General features: G+C 51.5%; 1 protein-coding gene across 11 annotated transcripts in view; it reads left to right on the top strand.

Annotated features, from left to right (window-relative positions):
• MSI2 (musashi RNA binding protein 2) overlaps positions 1-20,415 on the top strand; it is a 379,830-nt gene that overhangs the window by 307,528 nt on the left and 51,887 nt on the right. For all 11 annotated transcript variants that reach the window (XR_012499468.1, XM_074342750.1, XM_074342751.1 and 8 more), the window contains one exon: positions 12,226-12,340. Coding sequence is in view for 10 of the 11 variants with exons in the window: in XM_074342750.1 (XP_074198851.1) it covers positions 12,226-12,340 (115 nt within the window). In the remaining variant the exon portion in view is untranslated. The remainder of the gene's footprint in view (positions 1-12,225; positions 12,341-20,415) is intronic.

Below are 20,415 nucleotides of genomic sequence, written 5' to 3'. Positions count from 1 at the left end.
CAGAGGGGAACAGTGGAGCTCAGAGCCAGGATTTGAACCTGTGTCGCTCTGGCTCTAGCCCTGGCTTCTCCCCACTATACCCTACTGCCACCTTAAGCAAACTTCATCACTGAAAAATCTGGATTGATTTGACTGGTGAGTATAAGGTACAAGTGTCTATTTGCTTTATACAAGGATTACTATAGAATTCCTTAAAAAGTCCTTTTCCTTGTTCCTTTAAGGCGACCTGATTTATGAAAATTGCTTAGCAGTTTGCAAACTCATTAGGAATGCAGTCTCAGGCTCCACCCCTCATGTACTGAATCAGAATCCGCGTTTTGACAAATCCTCAGTGATTTGTGTGCACCTTAGAGTCAGAGATGCACCAGGCAAGGATCATTGCTAATGAGATAATGCAAGAGTTTGGATCATAAATCACGTATCCACTGTCAGCAGGAAGGAACCCGGGAGTGAGGGGCCTGAGGCCTGAAGAGCATGGTACTGGCTAAGCCAGCCTGGCCCAGAATCGCCAGGCCAGTCTGGGTCTCTGGGCACGCCTGTACACCCCATTGTGTGCTCACAGACCAGGTCTCCCGAGGAAGCTCTCAGTGCTCAGGCCTTCCCTGACTTCCAGGGCTTCCGAGACTTGGATCTCGGAGCATTGATAGCAGGTTTGTGAGGATCATCCACTGGGTGATGGGCTAGATCCTTAAGTGCTGTCGCCTGTCCTTGTCCCCAAGTCCTTGTCCCCTGCCGGATCATTTAGAAACACCCAGGACCTTGGAACACGTGGGCCCATGCCTGAACCCCAGACCCACCACTCGTGATCCTGTGACTTGGCGAGCACCTCTCCTGTCTGCACCTCTTTCCTCTCTTGACAGCTCATAGGATGTCCTGGTTGAGTTCCTGGCCCTGGGAGCTCTTGGCCTGTTGGCGGGTATATATAATCTGGAAGCCTTGAAGGGATCAGCCCTCCTGAAAACCCCCTTAGTAAATGCAAGTTTCCTCCATTTGGCCTAAGCCAGGCACAAATTATTTTTTTATAAAGAGCCAGATAATAAATATTTCAGGCTTCCAAAGCTGTACATCTCTGTCACAACTACTCAAATCTGCCATCTTAGTGCAAAATGCAGCCACTGAGGACATGTAAACAATGGCAGGACTGTGTGCATATAAAACCTCATTTACAGAAACAAGTGGCAGCTGGATTTGGCCTGCGGGCCGTAGTTTCCGACTCCTGGCCTAAACCGATATAGCTCAGAGCAGGTGGTCTGCTTATCTCAACAGGTCCAAGGAAAGGCTCTTAGCCAAGTGGTCACCCAGGTTCACTCCTGTCAAGTCAGCATTTTACTAGACAGGGGTTGGGGAGGCAGGGGGAACAGCAAACAGATGTTGGGGTTTGGGGTAGCGGCCTGCAGAAAGGATCAGTGCCTCTTGTCTTAGGGAGCTCCAAGCATTGAGCAGGTGGGGTGTGAAGGAATGTTCAGAATGGGGTGCTGTCAACCCAAGAGGCCTTCCCAACAGAGGTGCCACGACCCCCTCACTGCTGAATGCCCCACAAGGCAGTCACTAATCGCTACTCATTGTGACCTTGGGCAAGTCACGTGGCTTCTGTGCTTTGGCTCCCCGCTCTGTAAGACAGGTAGCGCGACCCCTACCCAGAGACAGCGGGAGTTAGGGCCGGCGAAGGGTTCACCCGGCATAGCGCGCACTATCAGAGAAATAGGTCTCTTAGTGTCTTCATTATCACCACCATTCTCATTATTCTTTGAATCATCTTATTGACAAAGATGTAATTGTAAGGTAAGGCAGTTCTGCACAGATTATAAGTCAGTAAAATGCAGGTGTGCAGACCTGGATGGGTCGGGGACCCGAGTCTCCAGGGCAGGAGCAGGTGAGGTAAGCCCTCTTGATGCTCCAGCTGGCCGTGGTCCTGCAGGAGCGGGAAAGCGCACAGCCTGCAGAGCAGAGCAGAAGGGGCCCGCAGATGGGGTTTTCTAGGTCCTAGGAAACTGACTCAGGCCCTTTGGCTGAATCATCCTTTGGGGGAGTTCTGAAAACCCCACTTCTGAGATCAAAGCCTTGTGGGATCTCAAGCCTGCCACCTTCATCTGGGGCACACTTGGGGGATTAACCCCCTGAACCGGGGCTTCTGGCTGGGAGGAGGCAGGAAGGTGAGAGAGCAAAGTCCTGGGTTGGCCTCTCGGACATGGCACTGTGGTGCTGGACCAGGCAGTCCACGAGGCCCCAGGCTGGGGTTGGCATGGGGTGCTGACCCGTAGCAAAGTGCCCCAGTGATCCAGCATGTGTCCCCTCCCTCAGCTGCCCCTTCTCATCCTGAGGACCGAGAGCTCAGTTGGGAACCAGCCCAAAAGTAGGGGTCGGGGTGTGGGTGACGTGGATGGAATTAACCAGGCTTCTGTGTTCACCATCCTATTTGTAGCATCATTCTCACTCGTAAGCTAATTTTAGCCTTCCATTCTGCTTCTGTTACCATTTATAAAATGAGAATGTCAAATGCAATATTAAGCAAGCAGGATGAAGGCAAAAAAAAAAAGGAAATGCCAGGGAGGCACTTAATAAATGAATCTTGTGTTTATGTGGGAGAGGGAGAGGTCTGGCCCTCCAACCCCCAACACGCATGCATGTGCACACACATCCGCACAGGCCGTTTGTGCATCAGCTCTGTTCTTGGAGCAGAGATATCTGTGTGTTGCGGGGGTGGGAGGTGGCAGAGAGGGGAGGCGAGGCTGTGGTGGTTGGGTGGTAAATGTTTGTTGCTTTTTAGGCAGAAGTAATTTGGCCTGCGGGGAGGTGGCCTCCCCATTGCCTGAGTTCTGGCTCGTCTGTCCTTCCTCTGTCCTCTGGTGAGGTCATTGCAGGAGGCTGGGGAGAGCAGAGCATCCTTCTCAGGATCTCAGTGCCCAGGGCCCCTGCGGTTTTCCACGTGTTCTGCCCCTGCCTCCCCATTCACACCACTCATGGGGTGCAGGGGCGGGAAGGGGCCTGGAGGCCCCTGGAAGAAGCTGCTCCCCTTAGCCTGCACCCCTCCTGCGGGGCCTTTCTTCCTCTGACTGTGCTCACCTGCTCCGCCCGACTTCCCAGGGACGTGAGCTGATGTTCAAGCTGCCCGTTTATTTTCTTCTCCTTTGAATTGAAAAGTGAAGTTAGGCCCCGGGCAGCATCTCTGGCAAAGCCCACCGTGGACTGGGATGGACACCCAGCTTGTGGCAGAATTTAGACACCTGCTGGAGGCTGAGGTGTCTTTTCACTTTGAAATGCCCTTGCAGGTTCCCAGAAATAAAAAGAACAGCTGCTGCTGCCACCATCAGCTCTTCCCCCAAATAGTACGGCCTGGGAAGCTCCCTTGGCGCCCCTTGCTGATGAAAGCAGGAAGACGGGCCTAGGCAGCCGGCAGGTTGGGGAGGTCAGGGAGAAAGTCAGCTGCAGTGTGCCCAGGCCTGCTGGCCTTGGTCGGGGGCGGGGGGGGGGGGCACTTTCTCCCTTCTCTGCTCCCCCAGGCTTTGGGATTTACATTTTAAGCACAGACGTGGACTGGCTTAACCACCTTCAAAGACTCACACCTAGGCTCCACGTGGAGGGCAGTCGGGTGTGACCCAGCCAACTCTACCCAGTGTGAGCACTTACAGGATTAGCTGGTTTAATATATCAGCTCACTGCAGCCCTATGGGGCAGGCCCCCCCTGTTACTCTGTTTTACAGATGAGAAAAATGAGGCACAGAGAAGTCAGGCAGGTGGCCCCAGCTGGGAGCTGACCAGTGGGGTGGAGACAGGAAGCCAGGAGCCTTGTCCTCTAGGCTGGACTACAGGGGACCCAGCAAGGCCCTGCCCTTGGATCTGGCCGGGGTAGAAGTCTACGGCGGACACTGGGACACACGTCTCAGACGGGGTACGGGAACAGCTCCTGTCCACTCCCTGCCCAGACTCTAAACACCTCCGAGGGAGAGCTGCGCCCTAACTGAATCCATCTCTGTGTCCACTCCCAGCCCTGCCTGCTGAGTAGGAGGGGCTGATAGTATGACTGGTTTATGATCTCTTTCACTTCACCGTCACTGATCTTAATAAAATGCTGAGCAGAGGAAACAGTGGATGAAATTAGTTCTGGAAGTGGTGGGGAAATTAATTCTAGAACTAGGATCAGGGATGGCCTTGTTGAAGGAGTAACTTCCAAATGGGCCTTGAGAGCTGGATAGAGGAAGGGAGGGAAGGGCTGGCCAGAGAGGCCTAGAGACGAGGCAGGGGTTTTGAATTGGGGGACCTAGAATTGAATCCTGGCTGTGTTACTATCTGGGTTTGTGACCTTGGACAAATCATTCATCGAAGCCTCTGTTTCCTTTTCTACTGTTACTGTAGGGTGAATCAGGCCAACTCACAGAGTAAGTGGGAGTTGATTAATGGGGGTGTGACAACAGTGGGCATCCTCTGAGGACTCCTGTGTCCCAGCCAGTGTGCTTTACATGTGTTCTGTGTATACGTCATGGACAGATATTCAACATCATATAATGTATGTGTGCAGACACACACATGAGGATGTCGTGATGGTGCCGAGCATGTGGGAAGCTCAGTGAAGAATATGTTCCTTCCTCCCCAGGGTAATGAGTAATTCTGCTGGCCGGAGAGGTGGAGTCAAGATTTTATGTCCCAAGGGGACTCTCAGTGCTTCTCACAAATGGGTCTGGGCCACTCACAGCAAGGGTGTGTCCTTTGAAAGTAGATGTTTCTGCTGGCTGCCTTCAACTCCCGGGCTGGCATTTCCATTTCGGTTTGCACAGTAACCCCTCTTCCTCAGACTCCGTGGGGGTCCCCTATCTGTGGGGGCCCTTTTGCAATGGAACAGGACAAGTTCTGCGGTACAAGTGGGTCCTCTGGTGTGTGGCCACATGCTGGTCCCTGTCTACAAGGGCAGAGCCAGACTGAGATGTCGGGGGAAGGGAGGAGGCAGGGACGGAACACACAACTTCCTTCTGCTTCCTTGCAAGTCTCACTAGCTGAGCATCCTCTCTGCGTTTACAGAGGCCAGAAGAGCTGGCTCCGGGGAAGGGCAGGTATGGCAGGGTGGGTGACACCCTTCCCTGCTGGAGGCAAGGGCTAGGGCTCCCCAGGGCAGCTGCCAGGACTGCCGGGGCGTGGTTGCTGCCACACCCATGACACCACGCTCTCATCCAGCGACATGACGTGCCTGTGCGCTCACGCCGGTCATGAGTCCATCTGGCCTTTGGTCCCGGATGAGTAGAGCGACTTGATGGAATGGGAACCTTGGAACGGGTGTTATGACAGAGAGGAGGTGACCTGACTCCGCAGGTCACTCAGTGAGACAGAGAGCAGCGGGTCTGTCGGTCTGTCTCAGGTGTGCGCCCAGGCTGGGAGGACTGTGGGTCCTGCCTGCCTGCCGCTGGCCAGGGGGACGGAGGTTGTTTACAGGCTTGACATCCCAAGCTTTGTCCTCCTTCAGCCTCTTTCTTCAGCTCTCGCTCCATAGCTGTCTCGCAGGGCCGGCTTCCTTGGGGTGAGCAGTGGGCCACAGAAGCTCGCTGCTGCCGTCTTGAAACTCAGAGTCACAGTTGGACACGGGGTCCCCATCTTCAGTTTGTAGCATCTGCACGTCCTCTAACACATTCTGTAGTCACCATGCTCTCGAGGCCGACCCCGGGCACGGGGCAAGGGCACGGGGTAGGACAGTAGACTCGGCTCCTCCCTGAGGAGCTGGACTTGGGTTTGTCTTCCTTGCTGTGCAGGTTCCGTGGGGTCAAGAGCCCCATGAAGGGTCAGCCCCCTGGAGTCTCCAGGAAGGTTCATGACTGGCAGGGAGGGCCAGAGAGAGTCGCGGGCAGGGGAAGAAAGGCTGTGGCTGGAGACGCCGCAGCAGGGAGCTGTGTGTGATTTCTGGGGTGCGGCTCACCCCTCCTACCTCCCTGGAGAGATTGAATAGCTGCTAGCTGGAGGCAGGACCCCTGCATCTTTACACATGGGTGTCATCGCCGCTTCTGCTCAGAGCCTGAGGACCAGAGGAGATGATCAGCTTGGGGCTTCAGAGAAGCAGTGCTGGCCTGGAGCCCACCGGCACTTGGCTGAGGAGGAGGTGCCACCTCAGTCAGAGGAGATGCTGGTGGTCAGGCATCTGTGTCCTTCCAGAAGCTTCACAGAAAGACAGTGCCCACGGCAGATGCCGCAAGTCATCCTACCTGAGCGCCTGCCTGTCCCGAGAGGCCTGACCCTACAGCCACCCCCCGCCCCTCCTGCCAGCCAGACAGCCCAGGTTGGTCTCTGAGCCGCCGTGGACTTTCATCCTTTGAAATGGTCCCCTCTCTCCCTGGAGAAGTGGATCGGTTCTGACATGGCCTGTCTGGGGTAAGAAGTGGAGCCGCAAACACTGGCCTCTTCAGGCCACACAGAGCCTCCTTGTCCTGGGTGGTAATTCAAGGCCACAGGCACAGGGCTTGGGTTTCCCCAGGCAGAGGCCGGGCCAGGCTTCCCTCCGGGCCCCGGGGCACGTGCTGACTAGGGCCATTTGTGAAGAGACCGAGCAAGAACAAGAGCCTTTTCTCTTCCCAGACCTTGGCGTCTTCCTCAGACTGCCAGCCTCTTCCAAAAGGTGCCCAGCAGGGAGCTTGCCTCCGCGAAGGCTGCGGGCCAGTGGGGTGAGGGCGGCCACTGGGAGTAGCTGCAGGGAAGCTGTCCCCAAAGAAGTTCAGTGCCTTCTCCGAAAGCCAGTGCCAAGCATCTCCCTCCACCACCAGAGACAAGGTGGCATGGGGCCCACTGCCTTGGTTGGGGCATGGCACCAGACAGACCTGGGTTTAAACCCAGCCCCACCAGGCATGGACTGGTTCTGGAACTGCAGGCACCGCATGTGACACCCCTGGGCCTCAGCTTCCCATTCTAGAAGGCGGACACATAGCTATAAAGGACGTCATTGGGCCCACTGGCAACATAAGAATATGGAAGGCAGATTAGATAAAAAAATATTTTATTTATTTATTTTATTTAAATGTCCTGAGTTTGCTAACTATACTGTGCTATGTAAGGAAATGCCTTCATATTTAGGAAGTGCATACCGTAATGTCTGCAAGCTACTCTCCGATGGTTCAGGAAAAAAATACATAGAGTCAGAGAGAAAGAACGTGCAAGTGATAAAGCAGAAGCCACAAAACTTTAACAGCAGGCAAATCTGGGTAGAGGGTGTGCACTGGTTTTCGAGCTATCCTTGCATCTTTCTTACAGGTTTGAAATTATTTCTAAATAGAGAGTTAGAAACAGTAGACCTCCTTGCTGAGTTGCTTTGGACCTTGATGCGCAGGGACACCCCACCCCACTGAGCAGCCTGCAGAGAGTGTCAGAGACCACACGTCACACCCACAGCAGCCTCCGATCCGTCGGCCGCTGCCCTAGCTGTCCGGTCGTTGAGGAGGGTTCAGCCCGGCCGTTCTTCTGAGCCCATCACCGCAGGGCTGCAGGGAAGCCACACCCTCTCCTCCAAGGCCAGTTTGCCAAGCAAAGCAGCATATTTGGAGATTGGAATTTAAAACAGATCCATCTAACCTCTGGGGGGTTGGCACAGCTTTGGGATTTGGCCCCCGGTGTGGGGTTACTTTGTGGCTTTGCCGGCGGTGAAACTTGAAAATGGAGACCCCGTCCTCCTGGTGTGAGCAGTTGGTCACAAGTGGCCTCTGAGGTTTCTTACAAGCACACATCCAGATGGAATTTCCTGCTCAGTCTCCTGCCCTCCACCCAGAATGCTTTCTCCAGCTGCTGGTTGAGTCAGTAGCGATGGCAGACCTGGTGAGAAGCCGTGCAGCTGGGCGCTGAGCTGCTGATGGTGGAGCCTGGAGACCCAGGACTGGGAGATTTCCTTCCTCAGACTCTACCCCCACCCAGAGCTGCCATACTTTGGAGGTGGGTGGTGGGGAGCATTCACCATAAATGAGGGGGGTCTTACCATAAGAGGGGCGGTACTGAAACAGCTGGGGCAGGATATCTGATCACCGGGAGAAGCACTCTCATTTTGCTTCTATCTACTGGGGAGCCAGACAGGTGTCTCTGGGGCTGCCCCGGGAGGAGCATCTGTGCCCTGCCTTGCACCCCATGGTGAAGGCAGCCCTCAGTGCCCACTACCCCCAGCCAGCCAGTCACTGAGGGTCCCGCTGTCCTGTCTGCCCACTGCTCTCCGTTGAGATAGTCTCCAAAGATGACCCCTGTGATCTACGCCTCAGCACTCACGCCCTCACCAAATCCAGGCTGGCGCAGTGTAACCGGGAGACCGTGACAGAGGTAACAGTGTGGCCCCGAGGCCGGGTTATAGGAAGCCTGGCCTCTCTGTCTTGGTCCCTTGGGATGCTCATGCTTGGACACTCCCTCTCGGGACTCAGCTGCTGTGCTGGGAGAAGACTGCGTACCACGGAGAAGCCACGATGAACAGTCCCTACCGAAGCAGCGTCCACCGCCCACCAGATGAGGGAAGACGGCAGCCTGGACCTCGTCCGAGGCCAGGCTTCCCCTGGCTCCAGCCCCAGCCACCGTCTGACCACAGCCACATGAGCAGCCACAAGCAAGAGCCCCACTGGGCCCAGTTAGCGCTCAGAACCACCAGGAAGGATGATTAATTGTTGCTCAGAGCCGCTGCCCAGGGAGACTTTGTTGCACAGCAGTAGGTAACTGGGACAGCGTGCGGCCGGATGACCAAAGTGCATGGAGCTGCAGAGATGGGCTGGTTTCCCCCTGTTTTGGTACTGACTGTAACTCTGGTGTTCTTGCCAAGTTCTCCGGTTTGCAGTGGGAGGGTAGCGGCGGTGGAGGGTGATTCCAATGTGGTCTAACTCGAGAGGCTCCAGAGGCTGACGGGCCCGGAAGTGACAAGGGGCAGGTTGACAGATGAGCACTTGCCTTAATGTTAGGGAACAAGGCAGTCAGGAACTGCTCTTTTCAAAGACTGACGGCTCTTGGACACGGAGCGCTGTCTTACGTGTCTCTGCCCGCCGCTGCCTGGCACTTGCCAAACACACTGAGTTCCCCAGCAGCGCGGCGTTAAGTAGGTGGGATCTCCTTGACCCTAACGAGCATGTAAGTCGCTCTGTGCTCTGTATGGAACATCACTGAGGGACCCGGAAGTGGGGGCAGACCCTGGTCCCTGCACTGAGAACTCTCAGTCTGACGGGGGAGATGAGGCTGCTGCTTGTCTGATGGACGAAGGGCTGGTTTCATTCTCAGCAAGCCCCTGACCTGCTGCAAGGGTACAGGCAGAGAATAGCTATGCCTCTTTCCCCTTTTGTGTGCTTTCTTCATACGAGGTCATCACAGGAGGTGGGGGCTGGGTGGGCAGGCCTCCTGGTCCTGAGAAATCTTCGAGAAGCCTTCAGTGCAGGCCAGGCCAGGCCAGGCTCCCTGGTGCGACTGCTGCCTTGCCCTGTCACTCAAGTGCCCAGGACATGCCGAGGGTCCCCCCCAGAGAGTGCGCATGTCACCGCCCCCGGCCCCTGGGAGCACTCAGGATTGACACGGCGGGGGGTTGACAGAACCCACACAGCCGGGGCTGCCCAGAACAGCACCAGCCAAGACAGAGCAGAATTAAACGGAGCTGCCAGCCCTGTTCAGTGAGAGGAAGAGTAGGTGGGTTTGTTTAAAATACTCCCATTACAGTCAGTTAACCTTTATGTTTCCTAAATGAAAATTGTATAAACCTGAAATTTTCGTTGATCAGGTTGCCTAGAAACAGGCAGCAGGTTTTCATAAGACAATGCAGTAGATTGTCACCGATAGGGCTATTAGGAAGTGAGCTGGTTAGCGTATTATTCTGGATCCCGGTGTTGGCGTTAGGTAATTATCTGTCTGCCTCTGCAGAGCGCACCCATCTTCCCAGACTCTTGCAAATGAGGTTTCTCAGACTGCTTCTGGGTCCAGGGATGGGATCTGGACCCCAGGAGCACATTGTCACCCCCGGGCAGTCTAAAACACCCAGTTCTGAAGATGGCTCTCTAGGTTATCGGTCCCCCGTCTTCTCAGTCTGCTGGCTTTCCGAATAAAGTCATTACTCCTTGCCCCCCAAAATAAAAGACATAAAAGACCCAATTCTGATGAGTTTATTGAATCACCCCTGCCCCCACTTGCTACAGTAATGCTCAGAGCAGAAAACTTAGGGAATAAACAACAGAGACAAAATACACAGTGTAAGTAAAGAACAGAGTCACTCTCTGACAACTTTGATGTGATGTTTTAGTATTTTTCCCCTATGTGATATAAATACTTGTTTATTTTCCACGAAACCACTGTAACTTGCTCCCTCCCATCCGTTGCAGTTAGGGTGACCAACCATTCCTGGTTTCCCCGGGACGGAGGGTTTCCCAGTACCAGCACGTTACTATCGGCACGCTTTTCCATAGCTGCATAGTTTTCAATCTACTTGGATGAGCCAAACGCGGCCTAACTCCCTGTTCTTGGCCATTTGGGTTATTTCCTTTAAAAAGATATTCTAAGTAATGCTTGTGGTGAATAGCCTCTTCCCTGCAGGATAAATGCCTGTAAGTAGGATTACTAGGTCACAGGATGTGTCACTGGTGGCTTTTGCTGTTTCATCAGGTTGCACTCCAGAAAAACACTTTCCGCCCCGACTCCCTATACTCTCAGGGACTGTGACATCAAGTAATTCTTCATCACGGCCAGTGTGGAGGGAGAAAGACAGGCCTTGTTTAGGGACATACGATTCTTCATTAGCCATTTCTGCGTTGCCGGTTCATGTGCTTTACCCATTTCTCTTCGGGGATGTTCCTCTCCATTTAACCTATACAAATATATCAGTCATGAATGTTGAACTACTTTGTCCATTTTTTTAAAAGCATGTATAGTTATCAGTCTTTAAAGCACAAGAGTAATTCCTGTGATCCAGTGTCTTTGAAGAAAGAGGAGTTAATATTTTGGGTAATTAAAGCTTCTCCCTAGCCGTAAGCACTAAAATTTTTTTTTAATGAAAGTCTTTGGACTGAGAATATCTCCAAAATGGATAACCCAGGTAGGTACCTTTTAACATGAAGAATACTGCATGCAGTTTAACTTTTTCTTCATCTCTCCAACACGCTGTGAGCAGTAGTAATTTTCTGTGTGATGGTGACACCCGCAGCAGCTGTTGAGCTATGTGGAGTTTTGGCTCCTATACCGTATGGCCCCAGACTGCTTTGTAAATAAGACACCAGATTCTTGTCTTTGCTCCATCTCTGTCAGGCTGCCAGGGTGTTAGTTTTTGCAGCTTTCAGCACCCTTGCCTTACCCTGCTGCACCCCATCTTCATCAGCAATGGATGGATTACCAGCTACCAATTCTAGTTAAACCCATCTGTAAACTAAAAGCAAGTAAGCACTGAGCGAGGACCTAAGGAACGCTAGTGAAAACAGTGTAGGAACCTCAGCAGACAACACCTTTCCTTACTTCTTGGGGCTTGTGTCAAGTGTCATTAAGGTTGTTAAATAAATGACTTCTGGATGTGAGCAGAATAGGATTAAGAAATTTTGGAGGCACGGGGGGAAACCAAAAGGAAAGATTAGCAGCCACTTGAAGACAGAGCTGCAAAGTGAGACACTAGTAATCTGTGTTGAATCTTATCACGTCCCTCAGGAGTGTGCTGGGGCAGGTTTTATGGAGATGGTGGCATCACCCGCCTAGAAATTTCAAAAATCCAAGCTTCCGGGTCTGTACCTACTGGGATGTGGTTTATGGCAGGTTACACGAGCCTTCTAATGCTCAGTTTTCTCATCTGTGAAATGGAGCTAAGACTCACTGACCTGTCTGTTTACTAAGAGATGGGATCAGATGGCCTGTGTGAGGAGTCACTGACCTGATGGAGCCTGGGAGGAATCTGTAAACACGTAGAGGGCCAGAGGATCACGATGGATTATTACCGGTGCAGACGCACCCCTCAGCCATCGTCTACCTCCTTTCCTCTCACACCTCCTGCGCAGGTTTCAGTTTGAGCTTCAGCCCACACCTGTGCGTCTTCAGCTGCCGCCCTTGCCGCCCCTCCAAACTGCAGCTTATCCTTGTAGGTTTTTCTGAACCAGGATTTGCACAAGTGGTGCGTTTTCTTCAATATTTATTTTGCAGGCCATTTACCTGGCACGGCTATTTTTACAGTGAGTAAGGAGCAAGGCTAAAAATAACCTAGCCAATAACCAGATCAGTTCTGCATTTGACATTTACATGGAATTCATTTGCATCTCATTTGTTCGCCTTTCTGTCTAACAGGTAGAATGTAAGAAGGCTCAGCCGAAGGAAGTCATGTTCCCACCTGGGACAAGAGGCCGGGCCCGGGGACTGCCTTACACCATGGATGCGTTCATGCTTGGCATGGGGATGCTGGGTGAGTCTGGGCCAGACCCTGGGGACTGTGTCACCTTCCAGTTGGACAAACTGCTTTACCTGTCTGGGCCTCAGTTTCCTCTTCTGTTAATGAGGGTGATCATCCCTCTTGCAAGACAGTTATGACCATTAAATGGGCATAGATAGATAGATAGATAGATAGATAGATAGATAGATAGATAGGCAGGCAGGTTGTCCCCTGCCTGGCTCATGGAAGGTACTTGGTATTATTTTCTCTCCTTTCCACTCCCTTTTTCAAAAGGAGGAAAAGTTACTATCTCTGCCTCAGCCCCTCTCTACTGCCTGGGAGTTCTTAAAAGACCGAAGGGCTCCTGGCTGGCTTAACTTGGTGTGGGCTGAGGCTACATCATCTAAAATTTGGGAGAGGAGGGAACGTGCTAAGGGTGGGCGATAATCCTGTCTGTTTAAACGATTAACATTTTTCTCTTGGGGTATCAAAATTTGCATTTAAATGGATGTCTTAAATAACCTGTTTTATTCTTTCTTTGAAAAAAAAAATGATGAAAGACAAAGTGTGTTTGTTCTGACGAAAACTGATCTCTCCTGGCTTTTAGAGAAATTGAGTTGCATATTATGCCCCTTCCTTAAAGGTATTTCTGTTCGTCCTGCGTAGATAATTGAAAATCTTGCCGCTTAAGTGGCATGAAAGATGGAGAAAGCAGTGGAGAGGCATGGTGGTGTGGGTCGCAACAGTAATTAGAAATTTCAAGGCGAGAGAACGGTATTTTAGTGCAAGTTATTGTGTGTCAGGAAAAGACTAATTAAATGGGATAAATGGTAGTTAATGGTGAAATTCCATTCAGGCACACGGTCTGTCTAGTTTTAATGGGTTTCATTTGGTTTGACGAAGAGTCCCTCTTCTATATTGTTTGATAAGCTCTTTATGTATTTTCAGATTTGCAGCTGTTTAAATCATTCCTGGCTCAGTTTTAAATTTATTAAATTTTTATTGGTTTTATAAATTCTTAAGAAGAATTATATCTATTTGTCTGAAGAAATAACAAGGCAGGTGAAGTTATTTTGAGGAACTTAAAAAAAAATTGGAAAGAGATGCTATGAGAAAATGGCTGAAATGTTACTTCTTAAATTAATTTTTTAGCTTGAACAGAGTTTCAAAGAAAATTCCTATTGTAATTCTTTAAAAGTTAGCCAGATGATTCTAACACTTACCTGGAAGGAGAAACACATGAGAATAAATAAGAAAATGTTGTAAAAAGAGAAATGAGAGAAAAGTAAGTTTGACCAAATATCAGAACATAGCACAAAGCTGCGGTAATTAAAATAGTATGATATATAGGAAGGCACCTGTTGATAGAAAAAGTTAAAGAGCCTAAACTAAGTGTATTTCTACATATTAGTTTAATTACTATAAAAAAATTAATTTTAAAAACATCAGTGAGGATTGTCTCCCAGTTGGCTATAAGGCACCTTGAATAGCTCTTGCTCTAAAAGATAATTTATATGTGACCTTTAGCTTATGTTGTATAACCTGAAGAATCTCTGAATGGATTACTAGTTTCAAAATTTAAAATCAAACCTTAAAGAAAAGAGTTGAACCCCTTACCACCCACTGGCTTTTGGAATCTTGAATTTTAAATGATGAGTATGAAGTCCGTAAGGCATGAAATGAGAAACTTTTGGGGATCCAAATCTTCAGGAAGTGCCTCCACCTTTCTGCATCTCACTTGATACCCTTCACTTGCTGGGGAGGATGAACTGGTTTTCCCCCCGCGGAAGCAGACGTGTGGAGCGAAGCCAGCTCACTCATCTCAGTTGCCAAAAAGCAAAGGTGTGGCCGCTGTGTTCTCCCCAGATGCCATGCAAGGGCTTGGGGCTCCAGAGACCAGTGGTGTCATAACAGGAGCCAAGGCAGGGGCCTCGTTGACTGCAGGAGACATTCAACAGCAAATAGTTCTTGAGTACCTACTGCGTGCCTGGCCCAAATGTGGGCCCTGCCTTTTTGGAGCTTGTGGTCTAGTGAGAGAGATGACACTTACCAGCTCATCATGCAGCTATGTAATTGACCGTAATGGAGAGAGTTATAGGGTGCTTTATGGGCACACAGTGAGGAATGGAAACCAGTCAGGAGAATCAGAGAACACCTCCCTGTGGAGGTGACATCTCAGCTGGGATGAGGATCAGAAAGCCAAGGGCCATGCAGACAGAAGGAATAGCTTGGAATGGGAGGGTCTGACAGGGCTGCTGTTGGGGCAGGTCCAGGCAGGGCGTGTGTGAGGAGGGGTGGTGGCGGAGGGGCCCCAGACTGGCTTTGACCACGGCTGGGAGTGGGCAGACCTGCGTGGTCCCTGTGCTTCTCCAGACAGCATCTGATTGGCTCCTGCTCGTGGAGGATGGGTAGGTGATGAGTACCAGGTGCTTACTCATCTGCTGCAACTTTGTTCTCTCACGTTTCAAGTGATGACTTCCCTGAGCTGCAGTGAAGAGGCAGTAGTTATTGGTTGCGGTTGAGTCTATTAGTTCTTGAGTTACAACCTCCCCCAGCTCACCTCCATCCCCCATACCCCTGCCGCTTAAGGGTTTTGCCTTTTGCCCACGTAGCGCTGGTTGAGGCTGCCACCAGGCAGAACCCCTGTGCCCCAGCCAGCCCTGCAAAGGTCACAGAGGGTCTCGTCCCCTGCCCCCCCCCCCCAGCAGGCAGGGAGCTCTGCGGGTGGCACTGATGCTGTTGGCCTGGCTCCACCACGGTGGACCATGGGAAAGAGCTCGGGACTCTGGACTCAGGGGATCTGGACTTCTCACTTTGTCAGCTATGTGACTTGGGGCCAGTGACAGCCTCTCTGTCCTTAGGGACAGAGGGATATGGGAACCCTCAACTTCATGGGGCTGTTGAGGATAAATGAAACTGTATTGTGCCCAGTCAGTGCTGAATTTCATCAAATTCAAACTGCCATGGGTGGTAAAATGCACCTCATGTACCATTCGGAAAGAAAAAAACACATGCTGTAAAAATACATTGACTGTGAGATAGATCCCACTTTTCAGGATATTAAAATATGAAAAAAAAAAAGTGTGTCTTCCCATCAATGATAAACTCAACCTGGAAGCTGTTATTCGTAAGGTACTGGGGAGCCCTGAGCAACTCACCTCCCAAGTAGGTGTCTGGCATCCTGCCACTTGGGATCTGTTTCTGCCAGTGACCAAGAACATGACTAGACCTTCAGGTGTGACTTGTGCCGTGGTACCTGCAGCCTCCTTCTTGGTTCAGATCCCAGCCAAAGAAGTTGGATTATCTTTGAATTCCCCCCCCCCCCACAAGATCCGTGCACAGGACTCCAGGCTTCATCAGCCCCCAGCCCTCCTGAATCCCCCAGCTACTATGTTGAGGCCATCGCCTCCTGAGAGGTCCCAAAATGTGCCTCGAGTCAGGAACCAGCTCAGCCTGAGGTCCAGACAGAAGGGGGAACAGACCAGCACCCAGGGAACAAACACACAGTCTGTTTGGCCCGTTGCCTCCCCAGCCAGGCTGGGCTCTCCGCCAAGCCTTCTCTGATGCACTTGCCAGACACTCCCAGGGCTGCCCTCCATTTCGCCCACTGGCACAGCTTGGCCCCTTGGTCCTCTGGACTCTGGTGGGGAGAGTGCCATCTGTGGCGCTGTGACTGGAAAGGGGTGCTTCTTGCTTCTTCCCTCTAAAGTGGTGGCATCAAGCTGAGTCTAATCCTTTGGGAGGTGGCCTGACATGACCCCATCAGTCACCTGGGTCCCTCCCTCCCTGGAGCACCAGGCCTGCATATCAGTCCTAGAATCACTGCCATCGCCACCACCACCAATCTGGCTGATGAACTTGGCTCACGCAGAAACACATTTTTTTTAAGTTCATGGATGAGATGAGGTTTCGGTGATTTCAACTTTCATTGCTGAAGGAGCAGAAAAATGTATGACACAGGTAGGGATTTTCAGAAGTGAGACTACAAACCATGAAAGCGTTTAAATCCATTCATTCAACAGATATTAATTGAGTACCTACTAAGTGCCAGGCCTTGTTCTGGGGCTGAGCATGCAGCAGAGAGTGAGGTCTCTGATAGCGGGGAGCTGACAGTCTAGTGAGACAACAGACACACTGGTCTATAAATGACTTGGAAACTGTGGAACTAATTTTTAAATACCCTGTAAGATTTTCCTCATACTTCAGGAGGTCTCGTCAAAAGGAGGGTGATGAGTGTGTAGTCACGTAGTGATTCTTTCTTGATCTCTCTCGATATGGCTGCAAACGTCCTTGGGAGGAAACCTACAGCTGTTGTAGTTTTAGCTTTCATAGCCTTTGACAGAATCATAGAATAATCAGCCCGATGGGAATTCCTTTAAGAAAATGTAGGAGTGAAGAAGGAGAGTCATCCTTAAGCCAGTTCTCGCTGCCTTTAAGCTGGACAAAACCAGAATCAAGTAAGACCCTCAGGGAAGGTATTTTTGCAGCCCTCAGACTTGGTTCAGTGCCTCACAGCAGCAAAGAGGTGCCCACGGTGACCCGGCCCCATGCGCTAGAATCTCTGGTTTTTCTTAATGGAAGTGGACTTAATAAAAGCAAACACGATTATTGTTGATACATCTGATTCCTCTTGGCCTTCTCTGCCCTCAGCCACATAATCCTACTGCCTCTAATTGTCTTGACCTCATTGGGCACACACTATTTAATGTGTTTGATGCCAGTGGTAGAGAGATACCCCTTTGCTGAGGCCCGGAAGTGGAGAGACACTGTTGACCAGCTAAAGAGAGCCAGAGGCATTCTTACTAGCCCTCAGGCTGAGAAGCCCCTGTGAAATCCTGTCCCAGTGTTCCCTGACATTAAGCCCCTCTGAAATGAAAGTAAAAAGAAAAAAAAAATTTTTTTTTATAGCTCTGGACGGGATGAGGAGCTATAATCTGCTGGCATTCACTGATCAAAAGGAGATTGGCTAGAACATACGGCCACATGCCTAGACTCATTTGTCATTTTCAATTGGGATTTATCTTCCCCCCAAATATCTGTTGAAGTCATTCCCAGGGAAGTCTCCGTTTGTTCAGCTGTTTGCTGGTAAACAGAGGAGACTCAAAATTCAGCTCTTTGTTTTCCTTCTAGCACAGCACAGTCCACTAGAACTTTCTGCGATGATGGAAAGATCCTGTGTGATGTGTAAGATTCCAGGATGGTCACCACTAGCTGCCCGTGGCTGTTGAGCATTTAAGATGTGGCGCGTGCATCTGAAGAACTCAAGTTTTCTTTTTATATAATTTAAATTAAGTCAAAATGTAATGGGACAGCACAGGTCTGGAGGAGCCCCTGCAACTCCGGATGCTTCTGGGGGCCCGAGCATCTTTGTAGACTTTGGCCTGGGAAGGGCTCTTGGCACCTGGTGTTGCATCAGTATGCAGCCCTCCTAGAGCCGACATGGTGCCCCAGGTAACGCTCTGCACACCATGCGGCAGGTTGGTCACATGCTGGCCAGCTCCCTGCATAAACAGCCCTGTCTCTTGTCTCTTTTAAGTCAGGGGCCTGGTGGGAGCAGCTTTCCATGACTGAGTAGCTGAGTAACAGAGCCCGGGAGAGGATGTCACATGGTGTCTAGAATGCACACATCTTTTAAGGTTGGAGCAAAGCACTAGAACCACGATTCTGAGAACTCAGCCAGGATCCCCAAAAAGGGGGCCCCAAAATGAGCTGCCTGGCAAATTCAGATTCTCTTATTGATTTCTGATTTTCCTTTTTCTTCCACAGTGGGAGGCTTGTCTGTAGGAAAGGGGGCCATCCACGCAGAAGGCTTGGTTTTTTTCTCTTGAGTGACAAGAGATAATTACTGTGGGATTGATCAGGCATCCAGAGTACTGGAGCAGATAAATGGTGCAGTGGCCAGTGCAGGAGGGGCCCGGCTGCTAATGGAAGTGGCAGCTGGGTCATCTCACCGTAATGTGGCTTGATGGAGCGTCCGCGTGGGTCTGCTGTAATGTGCTATTGATATGCAGCCAGCCAGTTTCCCCCGTGTGGCTGGGGCTGTGAGCCGCTCCAGCAGAGCTGGGCTGCACAGAAGTAAATGAAGAGGAAAATTGAAGTAATGTTGTATTATAAATTTATGATTTCATCTGCCTGACCCAGAGGATGCTCGGCGATGGGGGGCGGGTGGTGGAGCTAAGATCTCCCACTTGGGCAGATGCCAGATTCTCACTTTGTAGTACAGGAGACAATATTGACGTGTCGGGAAGACAGGGGTGATGCCCCAGATTGGGGTGAACTTGACCATGCTTTTCTTCCTTCCTGTTAAAGACTCTAGAGTGCGCCCAGAAGAAAGCAGATACAATGGAATTGTACTGGTGACCTGAATCAGGGAGGGACTGGGTGGTCCACTGCCCTCCGCCCCACCCGCCCTTTAGGGAGTCTCGAAGGTGGCACAAGGGCTTACGCTTTTGCTGTCACATTAACACTAAAATATTTAAGACCCCCAGTGCTAGCATTAGAGGCAAAGGAGTCATTTTTCATTAGGAAAGCCCCTAGGCAGCAGTGATCTGGCTGTTTGCATATAATCCGTTTACCAATATTGTTGAAATAATGGTAAGAAATCTAGTGCTGAAAGATCTGATTTGATAGCAGGTGATTGATTTGGAGAACTGGGCTGGCCAGCCATGAAATAAATACCTAGGAAGGAGCCAGGACGTTTGTGTCCGGTCAAGGCGCCTGAGTCTCCATCTCTGTCCCTCTTCTTTGTCCCTCTGTCCCTCTTCTTCCCCCATCAGGTGCCAGAGCTCAGCGTCTCACTGGGGTCTGTCCCTCTGCAGCCAGGCCAAAGCTGCCAGGTCACCCTCCTGCCAGCTATGCTCTAGTGCTGGGAAGCTCATGGGGAGGAAAAAGCAGCAAGCCCTTTTTGAGGTGTAAATGCAACTGAATTGGCCAGTGAGTTGTGACTGCAGATTTGAGAGGGCTCTGGTGGAAGCAAGAGAAAGGAGCCATAGCTGGTCTAGTTGAGAATGGGGGCCCATCAGTGCTGCATGGGACCTGCAGAGCCTTCTACAGATTGGAAGGCTGAAGCTCCCAGAGATAAAGGGAGAACCCCAGTGGCATGGCCTCGGGCCAGAGGCAGGGCTGGAACCTGTCTCCTGATGTCCAGTGCAGCCAGCTTCTGTCCCAGGTCTGATGACAGATCCTCGGGTCAAGGCAGAAGCTATGACACCAACAGACACAGGGAGGAGAGTGAGAGTGGGTCCCATCTCTGGGCCTCTGGGGCTAAAAGCTCTGTGAACAAGCAGCAGGAAGACCAGCAAGCTAACTCAGCCAAGCTGGGATGTGATGGATGATCCTGGCCTTCAGCCCTCCCTGCAGGGTCAGAACATGCTTGTGACGTGTGAGAGTCCACCTTGGAGGTGAATGATGAGCCCCCCCAGGGCCTGTGCACAGGGTGTTTAAGTTACTGTGTGGAACCACGGAGATAACATGTGGAAAGATGCCACCATCAGCCTTAGGGCTGGAGCACGTGGAGACTGCCCCAAACGTACCCATCAGGGCAGCCTCCTACCAGCATTTTGGTGACAAAGCAACAGGAACAACTCTGGCCACCGTAAGAATCAAAGAAGATCATTGGAAGGAAGAATGGGGAACAGGCAGGAACTGGGGAGCCGGGTGGTCAGCCCAGCCCAGCCAAGGGACAGCCTAGGAATGACCTGGTCAGGGGGCCACTGTTGCCACCAGTGGGCGCTGGGTTCTGCTGCTGACACCAGAATAGATTCTGAACTGCCTCTGCCCCAGTGGCCCCAGTGGACCCTGAGGAGGACTTCCAGTGGCACAACCCAGGTTCACGGTCAGCTTCCCAGCTGCCAAGCCCGGCAAGAGCAGGAGGGAGGCGTTTCTGCTTCAGTGATGGGAGGCAGGCCTCCCTCCAAGACTCAAACACCAAGAAGGGGGTTCAGGCACGGGGCAGCCGGAGACAACCACGGGCGCCCACCTCGGAGGCCAAAGCAAAATTCAGGCTGGTGGTGGGGGTTGCAGGGCAGGCACTGGGTTCTGCCGCTGACACCAGAATAGATTCTGAACTGCCTCTGCCCCAGTGGCCCCAGTGGACCAGGGCAGGTGGG

This window comes from Camelus bactrianus, chromosome 16, assembly GCF_048773025.1.
Source record: "Camelus bactrianus isolate YW-2024 breed Bactrian camel chromosome 16, ASM4877302v1, whole genome shotgun sequence".
In the NCBI taxonomy this organism is placed as follows: domain Eukaryota; kingdom Metazoa; phylum Chordata; class Mammalia; order Artiodactyla; family Camelidae; genus Camelus; species Camelus bactrianus.
This window is presented reverse-complemented; position numbering and strand designations above follow the sequence as displayed.